The sequence below is a fragment of the Octopus sinensis genome, linkage group LG27 (assembly GCF_006345805.1).
Source record: "Octopus sinensis linkage group LG27, ASM634580v1, whole genome shotgun sequence".
NCBI classification, from domain to species: Eukaryota; Metazoa; Mollusca; class Cephalopoda; order Octopoda; family Octopodidae; genus Octopus; species Octopus sinensis.
The window spans coordinates 3877103-3897942 of NC_043023.1; the positions used below are offsets into that span (position 1 = coordinate 3877103).

General features: G+C 39.4%; 1 protein-coding gene across 1 annotated transcript in view; it reads left to right on the forward strand.

The window, feature by feature from the left end:
- The window catches only part of LOC115225481 (adenosine kinase 2), a 32237-nt gene that overhangs the window by 6928 nt on the left and 4469 nt on the right, over nucleotides 1–20840 (forward strand). Inside the window, exons 4-8 of the mRNA XM_029796436.2 lie at nucleotides 276–445; nucleotides 6024–6129; nucleotides 9190–9360; nucleotides 10596–10631; nucleotides 19854–19968. Of these exons, the coding sequence (XP_029652296.2) occupies nucleotides 276–445; nucleotides 6024–6129; nucleotides 9190–9360; nucleotides 10596–10631; nucleotides 19854–19968 (598 nt within the window). The remainder of the gene's footprint in view (nucleotides 1–275; nucleotides 446–6023; nucleotides 6130–9189; nucleotides 9361–10595; nucleotides 10632–19853; nucleotides 19969–20840) is intronic.

Below are 20840 nucleotides of genomic sequence, written 5' to 3' on the forward strand. Positions count from 1 at the left end.
TGCCAGATCAGACTGGGCCTGATGCAGCCTTCTGGCTTCACAGACCCCAGTAGAACCGTCCAACCCATGCTAGGATGGAAAGCGGACGCTAAATGATGATGATGATGGGTCTGTTTTTCTATCCAGCAGGGGAAAGGCAGTCAAATCTTTTATCACTCTTGTAATAAATGCTGTTGTGAATTTATGCTTCCCATCATGCAAAGGTAGACAATTTATCTAAATTTTACTGTCTCTTTCTCTCTCCCTCTCTTCTTCTACCCCTGCACCATACACAGTGGCTCCTGGAAAAACCTCATGCTACCTCATATCTTGGCTGCATCAGCAAAGACAAGTTTGGTGATATCTTAGAGAAGAAAGCCAAAGACGCAAAGGTGAACGTCAGTTTCCAGTATACAGACGAGGCCCCAACTGGAACTTGTGGTGTTGTGGTCTCTGGAAGCCACAGGTGAGTACAATTTTGAACTGCACTAAGTTGTGCCGTACCTTTTCCTTTTTATTTTCTTACCTACCAGCTCTTTATGAAATATAGCTTATTAACATAGTCATTCCAGCCCTTTTTGTTACAATATTTCTGTAGAAATAAGGTGGAAATGTTAGCATGCTGGGCCAAATGCTTAGCCGTATTTCGTCTGCCATTACGTTCTGAGTTCAAATTCCGCCGAGGTTGACTTTGCCTTTCATCTTTTCGGAGTCAATAAATTAAGCACCAGTTACGCACTGGGGTCGATATAATCGACTTAGTCCTTTTGTCTGTCTTTGTTTGTCCCCTCTATGTTTAGCTCCTTGTGGGTAGTAAAGAAATAGGTATTTCGTCTGCCGCTACGTTCTGAGTTCAAATTCCACTGAGGTTGACTTTGCCTTTCATCCTTTCGGAGTCAATAAATTAAGCACCAGTTACGCACTGGAGTCGATATAATCGACTTAATCCCTTTGTCTGTCTTTGTTTATCCCCTCTGTGTTTATCCCCTTGTGGGTAGTAAAGAAATAGGTATTTCGCCTGCTGTTACGTTCTGAGTTCAAATTCCACCGAGGTCGACTTTGCCTTTCATCCTTTCAGGGTCGATAAATTAAGTACCAGTTACACACTGGGGTCGATGTAATCAACTTAATCCCTTTGTCTGTCTTTGTTTATCCCCTCTGTGTTTATCCCCTTGTGGGTAGTAAAGAAATAGGTATTTCGCCTGCTGTTACGTTCTGAGTTCAAATTCCACCGAGGTCGACTTTGCCTTTCATCCTTTCAGGGTCGATAAATTAAGTACCAGTTACACACTGGGGTCGATGTAATCAACTTAATCCCTTTGTCTGTGTTTGTTTATCCCCTCTGTGTTTATCCCCTTGTGGGTAGTAAAGAAATAGGTATTTCCTCTGCCACTATGTTCTGAGTTCAAATTCCATTGAGGTCGACTTTGCCTTTCATCCTTTCAGGGTCAATAAATTAAGTACCAATTGCAAACTGGGGTCAATCTAATCGACTGGCCCCCTCCCCCCAAATTTCAGGCCTTGTGTCTAGAGTAGAAAATAATATTTCTGTAGAAATACACTGTTTCAGTTAATTTTGAAAGCAACGAAGAATTTACTAAGATAACTTTGTTGTTATTAAGCTGAGGTGTAGAATATAAATTACTCTCTTTTTACTCTTTTACTTGTTTCAGTCATTTGACTGCGGCCATGCTGGAGCACCGCCTTTAGTCGAACAAATCAACCCAGGACTTATTCTTTGTAAGCCTAGTACTTATTCTCTCGGTCTCTTTTACCGAACTACTAAGTTACGGGGACGTAAACACACCAGCATCGGTTGTCAAATGATGTTGGGGGAACAAACACAGACACACAAACATATACACACACACACATATATATATATATATATATATATATATATATATATATATATATATGTGTGTGTGTGTGTGTGTAAAAGTAAAAAAATACAAACTGGGACAAGAACGTGAAACATTTAGAAGACGGCACAGAAAACACGGACGGGACATTCGAAGCCCTCAATCATCAGTCAAGACCCGATCATCTATATATATATATATATATATATATAATATAATAAATAAATATAAGAGAGTGGTCACTATATTGCTCACTCTAGCACCAGTTAATCCAAAAGGTTTCAACCACGAAAATACATGTTTCCCATGAAAGCCAGTACGACTGTTAGCTCACACGGACAGGGCAAGTAAAAAATAACAAAAATACAGATTATTTTGGGACAATTGTTTCGCTATTAATGAATTAAATGTAATATTACTTACAAGAAAATCCATTTGTAGCTCGTCAGCCAAGACTATCTGGATGAAATCCACTCAATCACACGCCAGATTTTACCATAACGATAAATACGCGTGTGGTTCAATTGATTACATCCGACGTTATAATTCGAATGCCCCAACCAACAGCGCGCCAAACTTTCACGGAAAACAAATACAGCATTTAGAAATAATGCAGCATAATTATAGTTAATTAATAAGGGTGAGAGAATTAGATACTAATTTAATAGTATTTTATTCAACACCAAGTGGCCTAGTGCTACGAGAAACCTGGATTATTATAATATTTTATAACATATTATAATATTTTTACAAAATAAATATAAGAGAGTGGTCACTATATTGCTCACTCTAGCACCAGTTAATCCAAAAGTTTTCAACCACGAAAATACATGTTTCCCATGAAAGCCAGTACGACTGTTAGCTCACACGGACAGGGCAAGTAAAAAATAACAAAAATACAGATTATTTTGGGACAATTGTTTCGCTATTAATGAATTAAATGTAATATTACTTACAAGAAAATCCATTTGTAGCTCGTCAGCCAAGACTATCTGGATGAAATCCACTCAATCACACGCCAGATTTTACCATAACGATAATACGCGTGTGGTTCAATTGATTACATCCGACGTATAATTCGAATGCCCCAACCACAGCGCGCCAAACTTTCACGGAAAACAAATACAGCATTTAGAAATAAATGCAGCATAATTATAATTAATTAATAAGGGTGAGAGAATTAGATACTAATTTAATAGTATATTTATTCAACACCACCAGTGCCTAGTGCTACGAGAACCTGGATTATTATAATTTTTATAACATATTATAATATTTTTACAAAATAAAATAAGAGAGTGGTCACTATATTGCTCACTCTAGCACCAGTTAATCCAAAAGGTTTCAACCACGAAAATACATGTTCCCATGAAAGCCAGTACGACTGTTAGCTCACACGGACAGGGCAAGTAAAAAATAACAAAAATACAGATTATTTTGGGACAATTGTTTCGCTATTAATGAATTAAATGTAATATTACTTACAAGAAAATCCATTTGTAGCTCGTCAGCCAACTATCTGGATGAAATCCACTCAATCACACGCCAGATTTTACCATAACGATAAATACGCGTGTGGTTCAATTGATTACATCCGACGTTAAATTCGAATGCCCCAACCAACAGCGCGCCAAACTTTCACGGAAAACAAATACAGCATTTAGAAATAAATGCAGCATAATTATAATTAATTAATAAGGGTGAGAGAATTAGATACTAATTTAATAGTATATTTATTCAACACCAAGTGGCCTAGTGCTACGAGAAACCTGGATTATTATAATATTTTATAACATATTATAATATTTTTACAAAATAAATATAAGAGAGTGGTCACTATATTGCTCACTCTAGCACCAGTTAATCCAAAAGGTTTCAACCACGAAAATACATGTTTCCCATGAAAGCCAGTACGACTGTTAGCTCACACGGACAGGGCAAGTAAAAAATAACAAAAATACAGATTATTTTGGGACAATTGTTTCGCTATTAATGAATTAAATGTAATATTACTTACAAGAAAATCCATTTGTAGCTCGTCAGCCAAGACTATCTGGATGAAATCCACTCAATCACACGCCAGATTTTACCATAACGATAAATACGCGTGTGGTTCAATTGATTACATCCGACGTTATAATTCGAATGCCCCAACCAACAGCGCGCCAAACTTTCACGGAAAACAAATACAGCATTTAGAAATAAATGCAGCATAATTATAATTAATTAATAAGGGTGAGAGGATTTTCTTGTAAGTAATATTACATTTAATTCATTAATAGCGAAACAATTGTCGTACTGGCTTTCATGGGAAACATGTATTTTCGTGTTTGAAACCTTTTGGATTAACTGGTGCTAGAGTGAGCAATATAGTGACCACTCTCTTATATTTATTTTGTAAAAATATTATAATATGTTATAAAATATTATAATAATCCAGGTTCTCGTAGCACTAGGCCACTTGGTGTTGAATAAATATACTATTAAATTAGTATCTAATTCTCTCACCCTTATTAATTAATTATAATTATGCTGCATTTATTTCTAAATGCTGTATTTGTTTTCCGTGAAAGTTTGGCGCGCTGTTGGTTGGGGCATTCGAATTATAACGTCGGATGTAATCAATTGAACCACACGCGTATTTATCGTTATGGTAAAATCTGGCGTGTGATTGAGTGGATTTCATCCAGATAGTCTTGGCTGACGAGCTACAAATGGATTTTCTTGTAAGTAATATTACATTTAATTCATTAATAGCGAAACAATTGTCCCAAAATAATCTGTATTTTTGTTATTTTTTACTTGCCCTGTCCGTGTGAGCTAACAGTCGTACTGGCTTTCATGGGAAACATGTATTTTCGTGGTTGAAACCTTTTGGATTAACTGGTGCTAGAGTGAGCAATATAGTGACCACTCTCTTATATTTATTTTGTAAAAATATTATAATATGTTATAAAATATTATAATAATCCAGGTTTCTCGTAGCACTAGGCCACTTGGTGTTGAATAAATATACTATTAAATTAGTATCTAATTCTCTCACCCTTATTAATTAATTATATATATATATATATATACACACTCACGGAGTGGTTGGCGTTAGGAAGGGCATCCAGCCGTAGAAACACTGCCAGATCAGACTGGGCCTGGCGCAGCCTTCTGGCTTCCCAGACCCCAGTTGAACCGTCCAACCCATGCTAGCATGGAAAACGGATGTTAAATGATGATGATGATACAATGGGCTCCTTTCAGTTTCCGTCTACCAAATTCACTCCCAAGGCTTTGGTCGATCCGAGGCTATAGTAGAAGACACTTGCCCAAGTGCCATGCAGTGGGACTGAACCAGGTACCATGTGGTTGGTAAGCAAGCTACTTACCACACAGCCACTCCTGCACCTGTGTATGATCAAAATCATAGGGAGCTCCTAGCTTTTTATGCAGAACCAAAACATTTTTCAGAAGACCCCTCTTGCATGTGCTTTGCACAAACAGTAACATTTACAGTGTGCAAATCGACCCCAGAACTTAATCTTTGAAAGCCTAGTACTTATTATATCAGTCTCTTTTGCCAAACCACTAAGTTATGGGGACATAAACACACCAGCGTCGGTTGTCAAGCGATGTTGCAGTGACAAACATAGATACACAAACATATTCATACGCACACACACACACATATATACATATATACGACAGGCTTCTTTCAGTTTCCGTCTACCAAATCCACTCACAAGGCATTGGTCAGCCTGAAGCTATAGTAGATGACACTTGCCCAAGGTTCCACGCAGTGGGACTGAACCCGGAACCATGTGGCTGGTAAACAAGCTACTTACCACACAGCCACTCCTGTGCCTATATATATATATATATATATTTATGTATATGATGGGCTTCTTTCAGTTTCCGTCTACCAAATCCACTCACAAGGTTTTGGTCGGCCTGAGGCTATAAAAAAACAACACTTGCCCAAGGTGCCACACAGTGGGACTGAACCAGGAACCATGTGGTTGGTAAGCAAGCTACTTACCACACAGCCACTCCTGCGCTTCTGTATGATTAAAATCATAGGGAGCTCCTAGCTTTTTATGCAGAACCAAAACATTTTTCAGAAGACCCCTCTTGCACATGCTTTGAACAATCAGCAATGTTTACGGTGTTTGTTTGCTTTCTTTCTATTTGCAGGTCCCTGTGTGCCAACTTAGCTGCTGCCAATTGTTTCAAGGAGTCTCACCTTGACAAGGAAGAAAACTGGGAATTGGTTGAGAAAGCCAAATATTTTTATATTGCTGTAAGTAGGTCAGATCTTAGCGATGTGTAAGAAATATACTGTCTCAAGTTCAAGGGTTTATACAGCTTGTTACCAGGGTTCCTTGGCTAGGATTGCAATATTGGGATCTTTTCCTTTTGAACGGCACATGTCAACACAATTTCTAGTTAACTAAACACTTTAAAACTTCGTATACTGGTATAATGTGTCAAAATAAAACTTTTTTTTCTCTTGGCTTTCTTGAGAAAATTGTAATTTGTAAGTTTAACGTAGTTTAAGTTTTCGAATTTTAACCAATCAATGACGTCTATTGAGGCGAAAACATTCTGTGCCGTATGAATATGTCCCTCGTTTAAGAAACAGATTGGGTTTATTTACATTTGTGAAGAAAAAAAGATACCCTTCTCCCTAACCCTAAAACAGATTGAAATGCAATAGATTGATACTAGGGTCATAATTATGGGTGACAATTTCATATGACACCGCTAGAAAAAACTGCCGTTCAAACAGAAAAGATCCATAAAATGACTCTCCCCAGACACAACAGAATTAAATTGTGTTTCACACGATATGTAAATCCGGAGTTCTCTTCGTTGGATTTCATAAAGAACAATGGAGAATTATACATCTTCAAAGATTATTTATTACAATATTAGGATCTTTTCCTTTTGAACGGCACATGTCAACACAATTTCTGGTTAACTAAACACTGTAAAACTTCGTATACTGGTAGAATGTGTCAAAATAAAACATTTTTTTCTCTTGGCTTTCTTGAGAAAATTGTAATTTGTAAGTTTAACGTAGTTTAATTTTTCGAATTTTAACCAATTGATGGCCTCTATTGAGCTAAAATCATTTGCTGCATCTAAAACTGAAACAACATCCTGTCATTGTTATGTTTACGTACGGAAAGCGTGTGTATAAAATTATAGAATTATTTTGTTTAAATTATTTTCCATTGCTTTAGTTTTTTTTACACGCGTAACAATTAAATTAATTTAACAATTAAGAAAAAAAAATTTAGGGTTAGGTGGGGGTTAGGGTTAGTTACAGGATGTTGTCTCAGTTTTAGACGCAGCAAATGATTTTAGCTCAAAAGAGAGCATAGGATTGGTTAAAATTCGAAAAATTAAACTACGTTAAACAAACAAATTACAATTTTCTCAAGAAAGCCAAGAGAAAAAAATGTTTTATTTTGGCATATTCTACCAGTATACGAAGTTTTAAAGTGTTTAGTTAACTAGAAATTGTCTGCCGTTCAAAAGGAAAAGATCCCAATATTCTTCCTGAACAGGATGACAATCCATTTACAGCTGAATTGCCTGGATCAATGTGAAAATGATGTGGTTTGCTCAAGAAAACAATGCATTGCCCAGTCCAGGAATTGAAACCATGATCCTGTGATAGTAAAGGCAATGCCTTAACCACTAGGCCACATGCCTGCCTAGTGATATAAGTAATTAGATATTTGAGTTTACAGGATCAGAGTGGCTGTTAGGTTTAACTGTTTCAGATCTAAGGATCAGAATGGCTGTGGAGCTCAACCGTTGGCGCTTTGAGGAGTGATAAAATGTGCCAGTGGCACGTAAAAAGCACCGTTCGAGCGAGGTCATTACCAGTGTCACCTTACTGGCACTTGTGCCGGTGGAATGTGAAAAAAAAAAAACAACATTCAAGCGAGGGCAATGCCAGTGCCACTGGACTGGCTCCTGTGCAGGTGGCACATAAAAAACACCATTTGAGCGTGGCCGTTGCCAGTACCACCTGACTGGCCCTCATACTGGTGGCACGTAAAGGCACCCTCTACACTCTCGGAGTGGTTGGCGTTAGGAAGGGCATCCAGCTGTAGAAACTCTGCCAGATCAGGATTGGAGCCTGGTTCAGCCATCTGGTTTGCCAGTCCTCAGTCAAATCATCCAACTCATGCCAGCATGAAAAGCGGACGTTAACCGATGATGACGATGGTGATATACACACACATCTATCTATCTAAAACATTACGTTATATAATTATATATACCTGTGTGAATTATTTTTGAGTATGCATTGTCTGGGAGACTTTTCTTATAGTAGAGGAAATAGCTACGATTTTTTTGGCTGCTATTTCTAAAAGTTTCAGTGTGTGGTAAAGTAAATTTTTTTTACTGAATCCTAATTATATAAAGTAATGTTTTAAATATACCGTAAATGGTCTTTTTACATACTGAACACTACTTGGTAAAATCATTAATTAATAATTAATTAATTTTACCCTTTTATTATTGATAATATCTATTTATCTCTCTCTATATATATATATAAAAACATACACATAGGCGCAGGAGTGGCTGTGTGGTAAGTAGCTTGTTTACCAACCACATGGTTCTGGGATCAGTCCCACTGCGTGGCACCTTTGGCAAGTGTCTTCTACTATAGCCTCGGGCCGACCAAAGCCTTGTGAGTGGATTTGGTAGACGGAAACTGAAAGAAGACCGTCGTATATATGTATATATATGCGTTTGTGTGTCTGTGTTTGTCCCCCTAGCATTGCTTGACAACCGATGCTGGTGTGTTTATGTCCCCTTTCCTTAGCGGTTCGGCAAAAGAAACCGATAGAATAAGTACTGGGCTTACAAAAGAATAAGTCCCGGGGTCGAGTTGCTCGATTAAAGGCGGTGCTCCAGCATGGCCGCAGTCAAATAACTGAAACAAGTAAAAGAGTAACATCATCATCAACGTTTCTACAGCTTGATGCCCTTCTTAACACCAACCACCAGCTACACTCTCGGAGTGGTTGGCGTTAGGAAGGGCATCCAGCTGTAGAAGTTCTCCCAGATCAGATTGGAGCCTGGTGCAACCATCTGGTACGCCAATCCTCACTCAAACCGTCCAACCCATGCTAGCATGGAAAGTGGACGTTAAACAACAACGATGATGATGATGAAGTACCAGTTGACCGCTGGGGTTGATATAATCGACTCATCTCTGTGGCAAAATTTGAAACCATTATTATTATTATTATTATTATTATTATTATTATTGTTATTATTATTGTTGTCATTATTTTCATTATTGCTGTTGTTTCCCTTTTATTTTTAACAGGGTTTCCCCCTCACAGTGTGTCCCTCTGCTATATTACGTATTGCTAAACATGCCAGCGAAAACAACAAGACGTTCTGCTCCAACCTTGCCGCACCCTTCATTTGCCAGTTCTTCAAAGATCCACTCTCCCAGGTGCTGCCATATATCGACTACTTGTTTGGTAACGAAGAGGTTCGTACAACTGTGATTATTATTATTATTATTATTATTATTATTATAATCATTGAGGCGGTGAGCTGGCAGAAACATTAGCACACCGGGCAAAATGCTGAGCGGTATTTCATCTGCCGTTATGTTCTGAGTTCAAAATCCGTCGAGGTCAACTTTGCCTTTCATCCTTTCGGGGTCGATAAATTAAGTACCAGTTACGCACTGGGGTCGATATAATCGACTTAATCTGTTTGTCTGTCCTTGTTTGTCCTCTCTGTGTTTAGCCCCTTGTGGGTAGTAAAGAAATAGGTATTTCGTCTGCCGTTATGTTCTGAGTTCAAATTCCGCCGAGGTCGACTTTGCCTTTCATCCTTTCAGGGTCAATTAAATAAGTACCAGTTACGCACTGGGGTCGATGTAATCGACTTAAACTGTCTGTCTGTCCTTGTTTGTCCCCTCTGTGTTTAGCCCCTTGTGGGTAGTAAAGAAATAGGTATTTCGTCTGCCGTTACAGATATTTCCCAAATATTACGTTCTGAGTTCAAATTCTGCCAAGGTCAACTGTGCCTTTCATCTTTTCGGGGTTGATGTAATTGGTTTGTTCTCTCCCACTAAGTTTGAGGCCTTGTGGTAAGCTGGCAGAACCATTAGCACGCCATGCAAAATGCTTAGCAGCATTTTGTCTATCTTTGTTCTGAGTTCAATTTCCACTGAGGTCAACTTTGCCTTTCATCCTTTCGGGGTCGATAAATTAAGTACCAGTTACGCACTGGGGTCAATGTAATTGTCTGGTCCATTCCCCCAAAATTTCGACCTTGTACTTTTAGTAGAAAGGATTATTATTATTATTATTATTTAAGGCAGTGCTCCAGCGTGGACACACTCATAAATGAAAAAAATAAAAGAATCTACTTTGTCCTTAACACCTTTTTTATACTCTTTCACTCCCACTGCCCTTGCAAATCTAACATGACCCCTTCCTTTTCCTGACCCACTCATGTATTTCTCCCCTTCACTTACAACATTCATCTCTATCCCATCAAACCATTGGATAGTTACATGGTAGAAAAATAAAGAAGTGGGATTGAATCAGTGCATATGTTTATTTTGTTTTATTGGCATAATGACCCACCCTGGTATTGTTTTCTCAAACGTGCTTATGGCCATCTTCACAGGTAATTTGTATTCTTTCCCCTCTCTTTGCCTCTATAATCACATGACCTGACTAAGCCTTTCTTTTGCTTTATATTTCACAGGAAGCCTTGGAATTTGGTAAAATGTGTGAATTTGATGTAAGTACTTTGTATAATATATTCTGTATGTTGTCTTCATGTGTTAGTCTCTGTGTAGCATGTATGAGTTAGAAGAGATGTTAGAGTGTTGGACAAAATTAAATGGACAATGGACAAGTTTATTAACCCCTTGGGGTTCGTTGGAGTGCTGCAGCCATGCAGTGTATCCTGGGTGAGAAGACCCAGCAGAGCCTATCCCTCTCCAGGATAGCTGAATGGATTGGAGCAACATGAAATGAAGTGTTTTGCTCAAGAATACAATGTATTGCCTGGTCCAGTAATTGAAACCACAATCTTACAATCATGAGTCCAACACCCTAACCACTGAGCCATGCACCTTCACATCCTGGCATTTAAGAGAGTCTGTTTCTGGAGTGCAATGAAGTATTTTGCTCAAGAACACAATGTATTACCTGGTCCAGGAATTGAAACCACAATCTTACAATCATGAGTCCAACACCCTAACCACTAAGCCATGCACCTTCACATCCAGGCATTGAAAAGAGTCTGTTTCTGGAGTAAAATGAAGTGTTTTGCTCAAGAACACAATGTATTGCTTGGTCCAGGAATCGAAACTACAATCTTACAATCATGAGTCCAACACCCTAACCACTGAGCCATGCACCTTCACTTCCAGGCATTTAAGAGAGTCTGTTTCTGGAGTGAAATGAAGTGTTTTGCTCAAGAACACAATGTATTGCCTGGTCCAGGAATCGAAACTACAATCTTACAATCATGAGTCCAACACCCTAACCACTGAGCCATGCACCTTCACTTCCAGGCATTTAAGAGAGTCTGTTTCTGGAGTGAAATGAAGTGTTTTGCTCAAGAACACAATGTATTGCCTGGTCCAGGAATCGAAACCACAATCTTACAATCATGAGTCCAACACCCTAACCACTAAGCCATGCACCTTCACATCCAGGCATCTAAGAGAGTCTGTTTCTGGAGTGAAATGAAGTGTTTTGCTCAAGAACACAATGTATTGCCTGGTCCAGGAATCGAAACCACAATCTTACAATCATGGGTCCAACACCCTAACCACTAAGCCATGCACCTTCACATCCAGGCATTTAAGAGAGTCTGTTTCTGGAGTGAAATGAAGTGTTTTGCTCAAGAACACAATGTATTGCTTGGTCCAGGAATTGAAACCTCGATCTTACAATCATTAGTCCAACACCCTAACCACTGACCCACACTCCTCCACGGATAGGATGTTTTTATAAACTTACAAAATCCTTCTGTTATGGGAAACATTTGTAAACACATTCCCATCAAAACTTCTGTCAAATGTAAACATAACAGGCCGGATATTGTTGTTTGGGACAGGGGCAAAGGTATGTACCATCATAGAGGTCAGCTGCCCTGCAGATATACGTAAATATCTCTTGGAAAATCAAAGAAAAAGAGGATATCTATGGACAACTGCTTTGAAACCTCCAGCTTCTATATCCAGACTATGAATTCATATTCATAACAATAATAATTGGAGCACTGGGTTTTGTTGGTAAATGCTTAAAGGAGAATATGGATGAACTGGGATTTTCAGAAAGAGAAACTGACCGGCTAAGTCGTATGAGTCCAATCTGTGAGTGGAACAGTAAAAATATGCAAGACTTTTCTCAAGTTCCAAATGTGAATTTGTCTGTGTTAACTAGATCTCAAAGATGGAGCCTTGTATCTTTGTTGGAAACTGGCTCCCTCTTCAGTGGAAGATTTATAATAATTAAAAAACAGAATTGGCATACATACATACATACACACACACATATACATACATATATAAACAAACACACAGGCATATATATATATATATATATATACTGTTCGTGTCCCAACTTTTTTTTTTGGTGCCTGCTTGTCTATCATGTCCACTCATTTATACCCTGGCGGCTTCCATTACTGGCTCTGCCAAGTTGAACAATATTGTCAAAGAGTGCCGAAATTGTGATGATATTTGGTTGTCAGTTGATGGGGAACTGAATGTCTCCACTTCCATTGTGTGTGATGTTCTTGTTATTCTGTTTTCTGGTGAATCCATTTGTCATCCCTTTGTCCCTCTGTGTCACTATTTTCATCACACACACACACACACACCATCATCATCATTATCGTTTAATGTCCGTTTTTCCATGCTAGCATGGGTTGGATGATTCAACCGGGGTCTGGGAAGCCAGGAGGCTGCACCAGGCCCCAGTCTGATCTGGCAGTGTTTCTACAACTGGATGCCCTTCCTAACGCCAACCACTCCGTGAGTGTAGTGGGTGCTTTTTATGTGCCACCAGCACAGGTGCCAGGGGAGGTTGGCAGCGCCCATGATCGGTTGGTGCTTTTTACATGTGCCACTGGCACATATATCTCTTTACTCTCTTTTACTTGTTTCAGTCATTTGACTGTGGCCATGCTGGAGCACCACCTTTAATCGAGCAACTCGATCCCGGGACTTATTATTTTGTAAGCCCAGTACTTATACTATCGGTCTCTTTTGCCGAACCGCTAAGTAACAGGGACATAAACACACCAGCATCGGTTGTCAAGCAATGTTGGGGGGACAAACACAGACACACACACACACATACATATTTATATATACATATATACGACAGGCTTCTTTCAGTTTCCGTCTACCAAATCCACTCACAAGGCATTGGTCGGCCTGGGGCTATAGCAGAAGACACTTGCCCAAGATGCCAAGCAGTGGGACTGAACCCGGAACCATGTGGTTGGTTAGCAAGCTACTTACCACACAGCCACTCCTGCACATATATAGATAGAAACTTACTTGGAAAAGGATGCATGGTGTTTGATCATATATCCATGCATATCTGGGTACAGGATATCAAAAAACGTTGAACACAATGAGAAATGAAAACAAAAACATAGGAACGAACTTTTTTTTGAACAACGTAAAAACAAACAAACAGTGAAACGAGACATGCAACATGAAGAATATTCCCCTTCTTCAGTTGTCCCTGTTTCATCTACTCTGCATTTCGAAGGTAAGGACAAGATGCGACTTTGTTGAAACAGTCCTTCCCGCAAAGCAAATTAAACAAAATTTGGGATTTTTTGCGGAGGGTGAAAGTGGTAACAAGAACAGGACAGTGAGGGCTGTTGAGCCACAACGATGTGAAGATTATGAACACTAGAATGATGAACTTTGAGTAGAGACAGGTAAAAGCACATCTTGTCTTTATGAAGGAAGTGGAAGAAAAAAAGATAGATTGCCTTAGCAACGAGAGAGTCAAAGAGGAAGAGTGAGAGAGAGAGGGAACAGTGAAGGGGGAGAGGAGGAGACTAAAACCACACTATCCGACTCGTGGCCGATGCCAGCACGTAAAAAGCACTATCCGACTCATGGCCGATGCCAGCACGTAAAAAGCACTATCCGACTCGTGGCCGATGCCAGCACGTAAAAAGCACTATCCGACTCGTGGCCGATGCCAGCACCGCCTCGACTGGCTTCCGTGCCGGTGGCACATAAAATACACCAATCCGACCGTGGCCGTTGCCAGCCTCGCCTGGCACCTGTGCAGGTGGCACGTAAAAAGCACCCACTACACTCACGGAGTGGTTGGCGTTAGTAAGTGCATCCAGCTGTAGAAACATTGCCAGATAAGACTGGAGCCTGGTGCAGCCTTCTGGCTTCCCAGATCCCCGGTCGAACCGTCCAACCCATGCTAGCATGGAGAACGGACGTTAAACGATGATGATGATGATATATATATAACAATTGCAGTGTGGAAGGTGTTTATAAGCCATTTAAGAAACACAAAAACCGTTAGATTCACTTCAACATTTAAATTTAATTTATCAAAATATTTTCGTCGCTATGAGACCGCAACCTGTTCACTGATAAAACTTTGTGCTGTATCAAGTTTTGTCAGTGAACAGGTTGCGGTCTTAAAGCGATGAAAATATTTTGACAAATTAAACTTAAATGTTGAAGTGAATCGACCGGTTTTGTGTGTTTCTTAAATGGCTTATAAGCACCTTCCAGTACACGATCTCAGATCAAGTCACTCGCTATGCAAGTACATCTCTCTCTCTCTCTCTCTCTCTCTATATATATATATATATATATATATATATATATATAATATTAATTAGAGACAAAACCACTATTTTGCAATCAAACAAGGAAAGACTTAATCAATACATAAAAAATGTTAATATAAAGTAAATAAATCGCCACTACAATTGTTTCATGTCTTCAAATGACATTCGTCAGGTGGATTTCCGATCTTCTAGTCAGTTTTAATTTCATAAATTAATTTCATAATTAAAACTGACTAGAAGATCGGAAATCCACCTGACGAATGTCATTTGAAGACATGAAACAATTGTAGTGGCGATTTATTTACTTTATATTAAAATTTTTTATGTATTGATTAAGTATTTCCTTGTTTGATTTGCAAAATAGTGGTTTGTGTCTCGAATTAATATTATATAATATTTTACTATAAAATTGGATTTAATCCTAAATCTGATTTTTTCCCTGTAAATTTGGATTTATTCCCTAATATTTATTATTATATATATATATTATATAGGACATTAATTATTCTTTAACAAGAATCATATTGATAGGGATTTCAGCCTTTCGGCTTGCTTAGTCTTAATCTAATGAAAGTCTAGCAAGCCGAATCTTCCAAATCACAGTCAATAGTTTTCTCGTAATAAGTAATAATTGGTGCATAATTATTGGGTTTTTTTCAACAAATTTTATTCCAATCAAAATAGATGAACATCAATGGAATTTGTATCTTTGTGGTACCAGTGCCGGTGGCACACAAGAAAACCATCCGAACGTGGCCGTAGCCAGTACCGCATCGACTGGCCTCCGTGCTGTGGGCACGTAACAAACACCATCCGATCGTGGCCGTTTGCCAGCCTCATCTGGCACCTGTGTCGGTGGCACATAAAAACACCATCCGAGCGTGGCTGTCTGCCAGCCTCGTCTGGCACCTGTGTCGGTGGCACATAAAAAACACCATCCAAGCGTGGCCGTTTGCTAGCCTCGTCTGGCACCTGTGTCGGTGGCACATAAAAAACACCATCCGAGCGTGGCTGTTTGCCAGCCTCATCTGGCACCTATGTCGGTGGCACATAAAAACACCATCCGAGCGTGGCTGTCTGCCAGCCTCGTCTGGCACCTGTGTCGGTGGCACATAAAAAACACCATCCAAGCGTGGCCGTTTGCCAGCCTCGTCTGGCACCTGTGTCGGTGGCACATAAAAAGCACCCACTACGCTCACGGAGTGGTTGGCGTTAGGAAGGGCATCCAGCTGTAGAAACACTGCCAGATCTGACTGGACTGGTGCAGCCTTCGGGCTCCCCAGACCCCAGTTGAACCGTCCAATCCATGCTAGCGCGGAAAACGGACGTTAAACGATGATGATGATGAAAAGCAATAATAATATTTAACAAAAGCATCTTTAAATGACAGTCTGCCGTCTGACTAGCAAATGGGAAGCAGTAATTGAAGTAGATGGTGAATATGCTCCGGAATAATCATTTAATGATGTCTTTGCTACATGTTATTGTTTTTGTTGGATAAAATTTGTTGAAAAAAAGCTGCATTAATTATGCACCATCCCAATATATATACATACACACACATATATACATATATATATGTCCCCTGTTTTATCTACTTCGCATTTCGAAGGTAAGGATAAGACGCTGGCCACTTGTTAAGATCTTTATTTAATTTAAATTAACGATCTTATCCTTATTTTTATATATTTATTATATATATATATATATATATATATATATATAGGGGGAGAGTTTATGGAAAAAAGCAAAAGATGAAGACAGGTGGTGTACAAACAAACAGATGTATTAGTATATTGCTCAGGAATTGAAAAAGTCTTTACGTTTCGAGCCTTATATATATATATATATATATATATATATATATATATATATATATATAACATAATACGTACACATACATGCACATACATATGTGTATGCAACACAGATATATGTAAGTAAACACACATATACACATCTATGTCTATACATACTTATGCATGCTTGCACACAAATAAATAACTGTCTATAAATAAATGTCTTCACCATTTATTTGTCATGAAGCAAGCAAATAAGAACATTTTTTGTCCTTTCGTAAATAGAGCATTCACCAAATGGATTTGAATGAATCTTTGGTCTATTTTCTTGCGCCTTTCAATCGTGTCACTTCAGCTGATGAATGCTCTAGTTAGCACAAAACTTAAATTCAATAGTAAATATTTCTGAGCACTATATATTTAAGATACTTTTCTATATGCAGTTTAGTGCGCTTGCACTAAAGTTTATGCTATAATATACATACGTACATACACTACCGTCAGAAATTAATTAGAACCCTTGATTTGCTCTTCACTCAAGGTATGTGCTGTCACCTAGTGGCCATATCTCGAACTATTGCTTTGTTGCGAGTTCACTGTTGCGCAGAACGATGACGTAACTTTGTTTGCAGAGCAGTTTGAGAGTCTACAGCCTTATGATGTTGACATAGCAGTGCAACAACTTGGAGTGCGGATGCAGACAAATCTTCCTTTGTTTAATAGATATAGGTAGCGCCTCGCAAGGACCGAAATCACACCATACTAAGTTTTCTCATCGCGTAAGACGTTTTGAACAGCTCATAAGGTTAATTGATTTAACCTATTTAATGTAGAAATTTGAGAAGTGCTAATTAATTTCTGACGCAAGTGTACATTACATGTGGAGGTGCAATGGCTCAGTGGTTAGGGCAGCGGACTCGTGGTTGTCGGATCACTGTTTCGATTCCCAGACCGGGCACTGTGAGTGTTTATTGAGCGAAAACACCTAAAGCACCACGGTGCTCTGGCAGGGAGTGGTGGCGATCCCTGCTGTACTCTTTCGCCACAGTTTTCTCCCACTCTTTCTTCTGTTGGCCTGCCTGCTTAGCCAGGGGGTGGCGTCATTTGAAGGCTAAAACAATGCGAAGCGCATTGTGACCAGCGATGTGTAACAACATCTAATAGCCTGGTCGGTCACGGTGACATACATACATACATATATACGTATGTACATACATACGTGCAGAGGTGCAATGGCCTAGTGGTTAGGGCAGTGGACTCGCGGTCGGAGGATCGCGGTTTCGATTCCCAGACTAAGCGTTGTGAGTGTTTATTGAGCGAAAACACCTAAAAGCTCCACGAGGCTCCGGCAAGGGGTGGTGGCGCCACAGTTTTCTCCCACTCTTTCTTCTGTTGGCCTACTTGCTTAGCCAGTGGGGTGGCATCATTCGAAGGCTAAGACAATGCAAAGCGCATTGTGACCAGCGATGTGTAACAACAAGTGATAGCCTGGTCAGTCACGGTGACATACATACATACATACATACATATAGACACCCGTGTGTGTATGTATGTATATATTCGTGTATGTGCGTATATCTCTCTATCTGCCTATATATCTATTAAAAGAGAGAGAGAGAATGAGAGACAGAGAGGTGCGCTTGCACAAAAGTTGAGCGCATGCACACATCTGTAAATGCAGGTTTGGCTGTGAGGTTCAGAAGCAAGCATCCCAACCATTTGTTTCAGGTTCAGTCCACAGATCTAGCTATCTTCCTTCATTCCTTCCTCTCTTCCTTTTTTCCTTCATTCCTTTCCTTCCTTCCTTTCTTTCTTCCTCTCTTCCTTTTTTCCTTCATTCCTTTCCTTCCTTCCTTCCTTCCCTCCTTCCTTCCTTTCTTCCTTCCTCTCATCCTTCATTCCTTCCTTTCTTTCTTTCTTTCCTTCCTTTCCTTCCTTCCTTCCGTCTTTCCTTCCTTCCTTCCGTCTTTCCTTCCTTCCTTCCTTCATTCCTTTCCTTCCTTCCTTTCTTTTTTCCTTTTTTCCTTCCTTCCTTTCTTCCTTCCTTCCTTCCTTCCTTCCTTCCCTCCTTCCTTCCTTTCTTCCTTCCTCTCATCCTTCATTCCTTCCTTTCTTTCTTTCTTTCCTTCCTTTCCTTCCTTCCTTCCGTCTTTCCTTCCTTCCTTCCTTCATTCCTTTCCTTCCTTCCTTTCTTTTTTCCTTTTTTCCTTCCTTCCTTTCTTCCTCCTTCCTTCTCCTTCCTTCCTTCCTATTCATGGCTCCCTCACAAAAAATAAGTATAGGTTACAAGCTGCCTAGCAATGCACCCCGGCATTGCCCGGGTGTTATGACTTACAGCCACATTGCATCATTTCTTTCTTTCTTATGGGCAGAATTGGCACACGAGGAGTCTAAAGCAAACAACTCTTCTTTATAAACATGTTTTTCAGTCATTTTCCATCTACCAAATTCAGTCACAAGTCTGCAGTTGGCCTAGGGCTACAGTAGAAAACACTTGTCCAAGCAAGTATTTGATGAACAAGTCTTGGGTACTTTTCAGCCAGCACATTGTAGACTCGATCAAGTTGGTTGCAGTAAAGTTCAGCGTTGATGGTGCGACCATCTTTTTCCTCAACCTAATCTCTCTCTATATATATATTTCAATAATGAGGGAGATAAATTGAATATTAATTTAATTAATATCAATTTAAAACCAGTAGCCTAGCATACAAAAATCAGAGAAAATTCCAATACATGTGTATATTTAGGGCTAAAAACCACTATAGTTTTGATCGTTTGTGATCTACTTCTAGCATATGGCTGTCCACATAGTGGTTTTTAGCCCTAAATATACACATGTATGTATATATATATGTGTGTGTGTGTGTGTGTGTGTGTGCCAGTGGAATGTAAAAAGCACATCCAAGCGTGATCGTTGCCTGGGCCACGGATTGGCTCCCGTACCCGTGACACGTGAAAAGTACCATTCGAGCATGATCATTGCCAGCGTCGCCTTACTGGCACGTACGAAAACACCTAAAGCTCCACGAGGCTCTGGCAGGAGATGGTGGTGATCCCTGCTGTACTCTTTCACCACAACTTTCTCTCACTCTTACTTCCTGTTTCTGTTGTACCTGTATTTCAAAGGGCCGGCCTTGTCACTCTCTGTGTCACGCTGAATCTCCTCGAGAACTACGTTAAGGGTACACGTGTCTGTGGAGTGCTCAGCCATTTACACGTTAATTTCACGAGCGGGCTGTTCCGTTGATTCGGATCAACCGGAACCCTCGTCGTCGTAACCGACGGTGTGCTTCCATAAATATGTATGTATGTATAATGTGTGTGTATGTGTATATAAAATCTGAAATATTTGTACAATTTTCAGACTGAAGACGTTGAAGAAATTGCCTGCAAAGCCTCACTTTTACCCAAAGAGAATGCTGCCCGTCCAAGAATTGTGATCTTCACACGAGGTGCTAACTCAACAGTTGTTGCCAAAGGTAAGGTTTGAATCCTGTGCCCTGGACATTCATTTCAAAATTTGTATTGTTTAGCCCTTGGTCAGTCTTGATCCATCACACCTATTGTCCAGCTGGGATCATCTCATCTTTTACTCAGGTATTACTCTTTACTCTCTTTTACTTGTTTCAGTCATTTGACTGCGGCCATGCTGGAGCACCGCCTTTAGTCGAGCAAATCGACCCCAGGACTTATTCTTTGTAAGCCTAGTACTTATTCTATCGGTCTCTTTTGCCAAACCGCTAAGTGACGGGGACGTAAACACACCAGCATCGGTTGTCAAGCAATGCTAGAGGGACAAACACAGACACGCAAACCTATACACACACACACACACATACATATATGTATATACACACATATGTATATATATATATATATATATATATATATACATATATACGACGGGCTTCTTTGCAGTCTCCGTCTACCAAATCCACTCACAAGTCTTTGGTCATCCCGAGGCTATAGTAGAAGACACTTGCCCAAGGTGCCACGCAATGGGACAGAACCCGGAACCATGTGGTTGGTAAGCAAGCTACTTACCACACAGCCACTCCTACACCTATTGTGTATCTACATTATCTAATGTAGAGTCAATAATAATAAAGGATGAAATTAATTAATCAATTAATAATTAATAATTTTAACAAATAGTTTGGTATGTTAAAAGAACCATTATCAGTAACATTATACAAAAATTATATAATTATAAGCATAATTATTGGGTTGTCCAGAAAGTTCTTGCCGATTTTTAAAGGAAAGAAAAAGTTCAATAAATACTTGCCATTACATTTTTAATCAACCAAATATGAACCATTTTGTTGCACAATGCGTCTCCATCTTTCCTTTA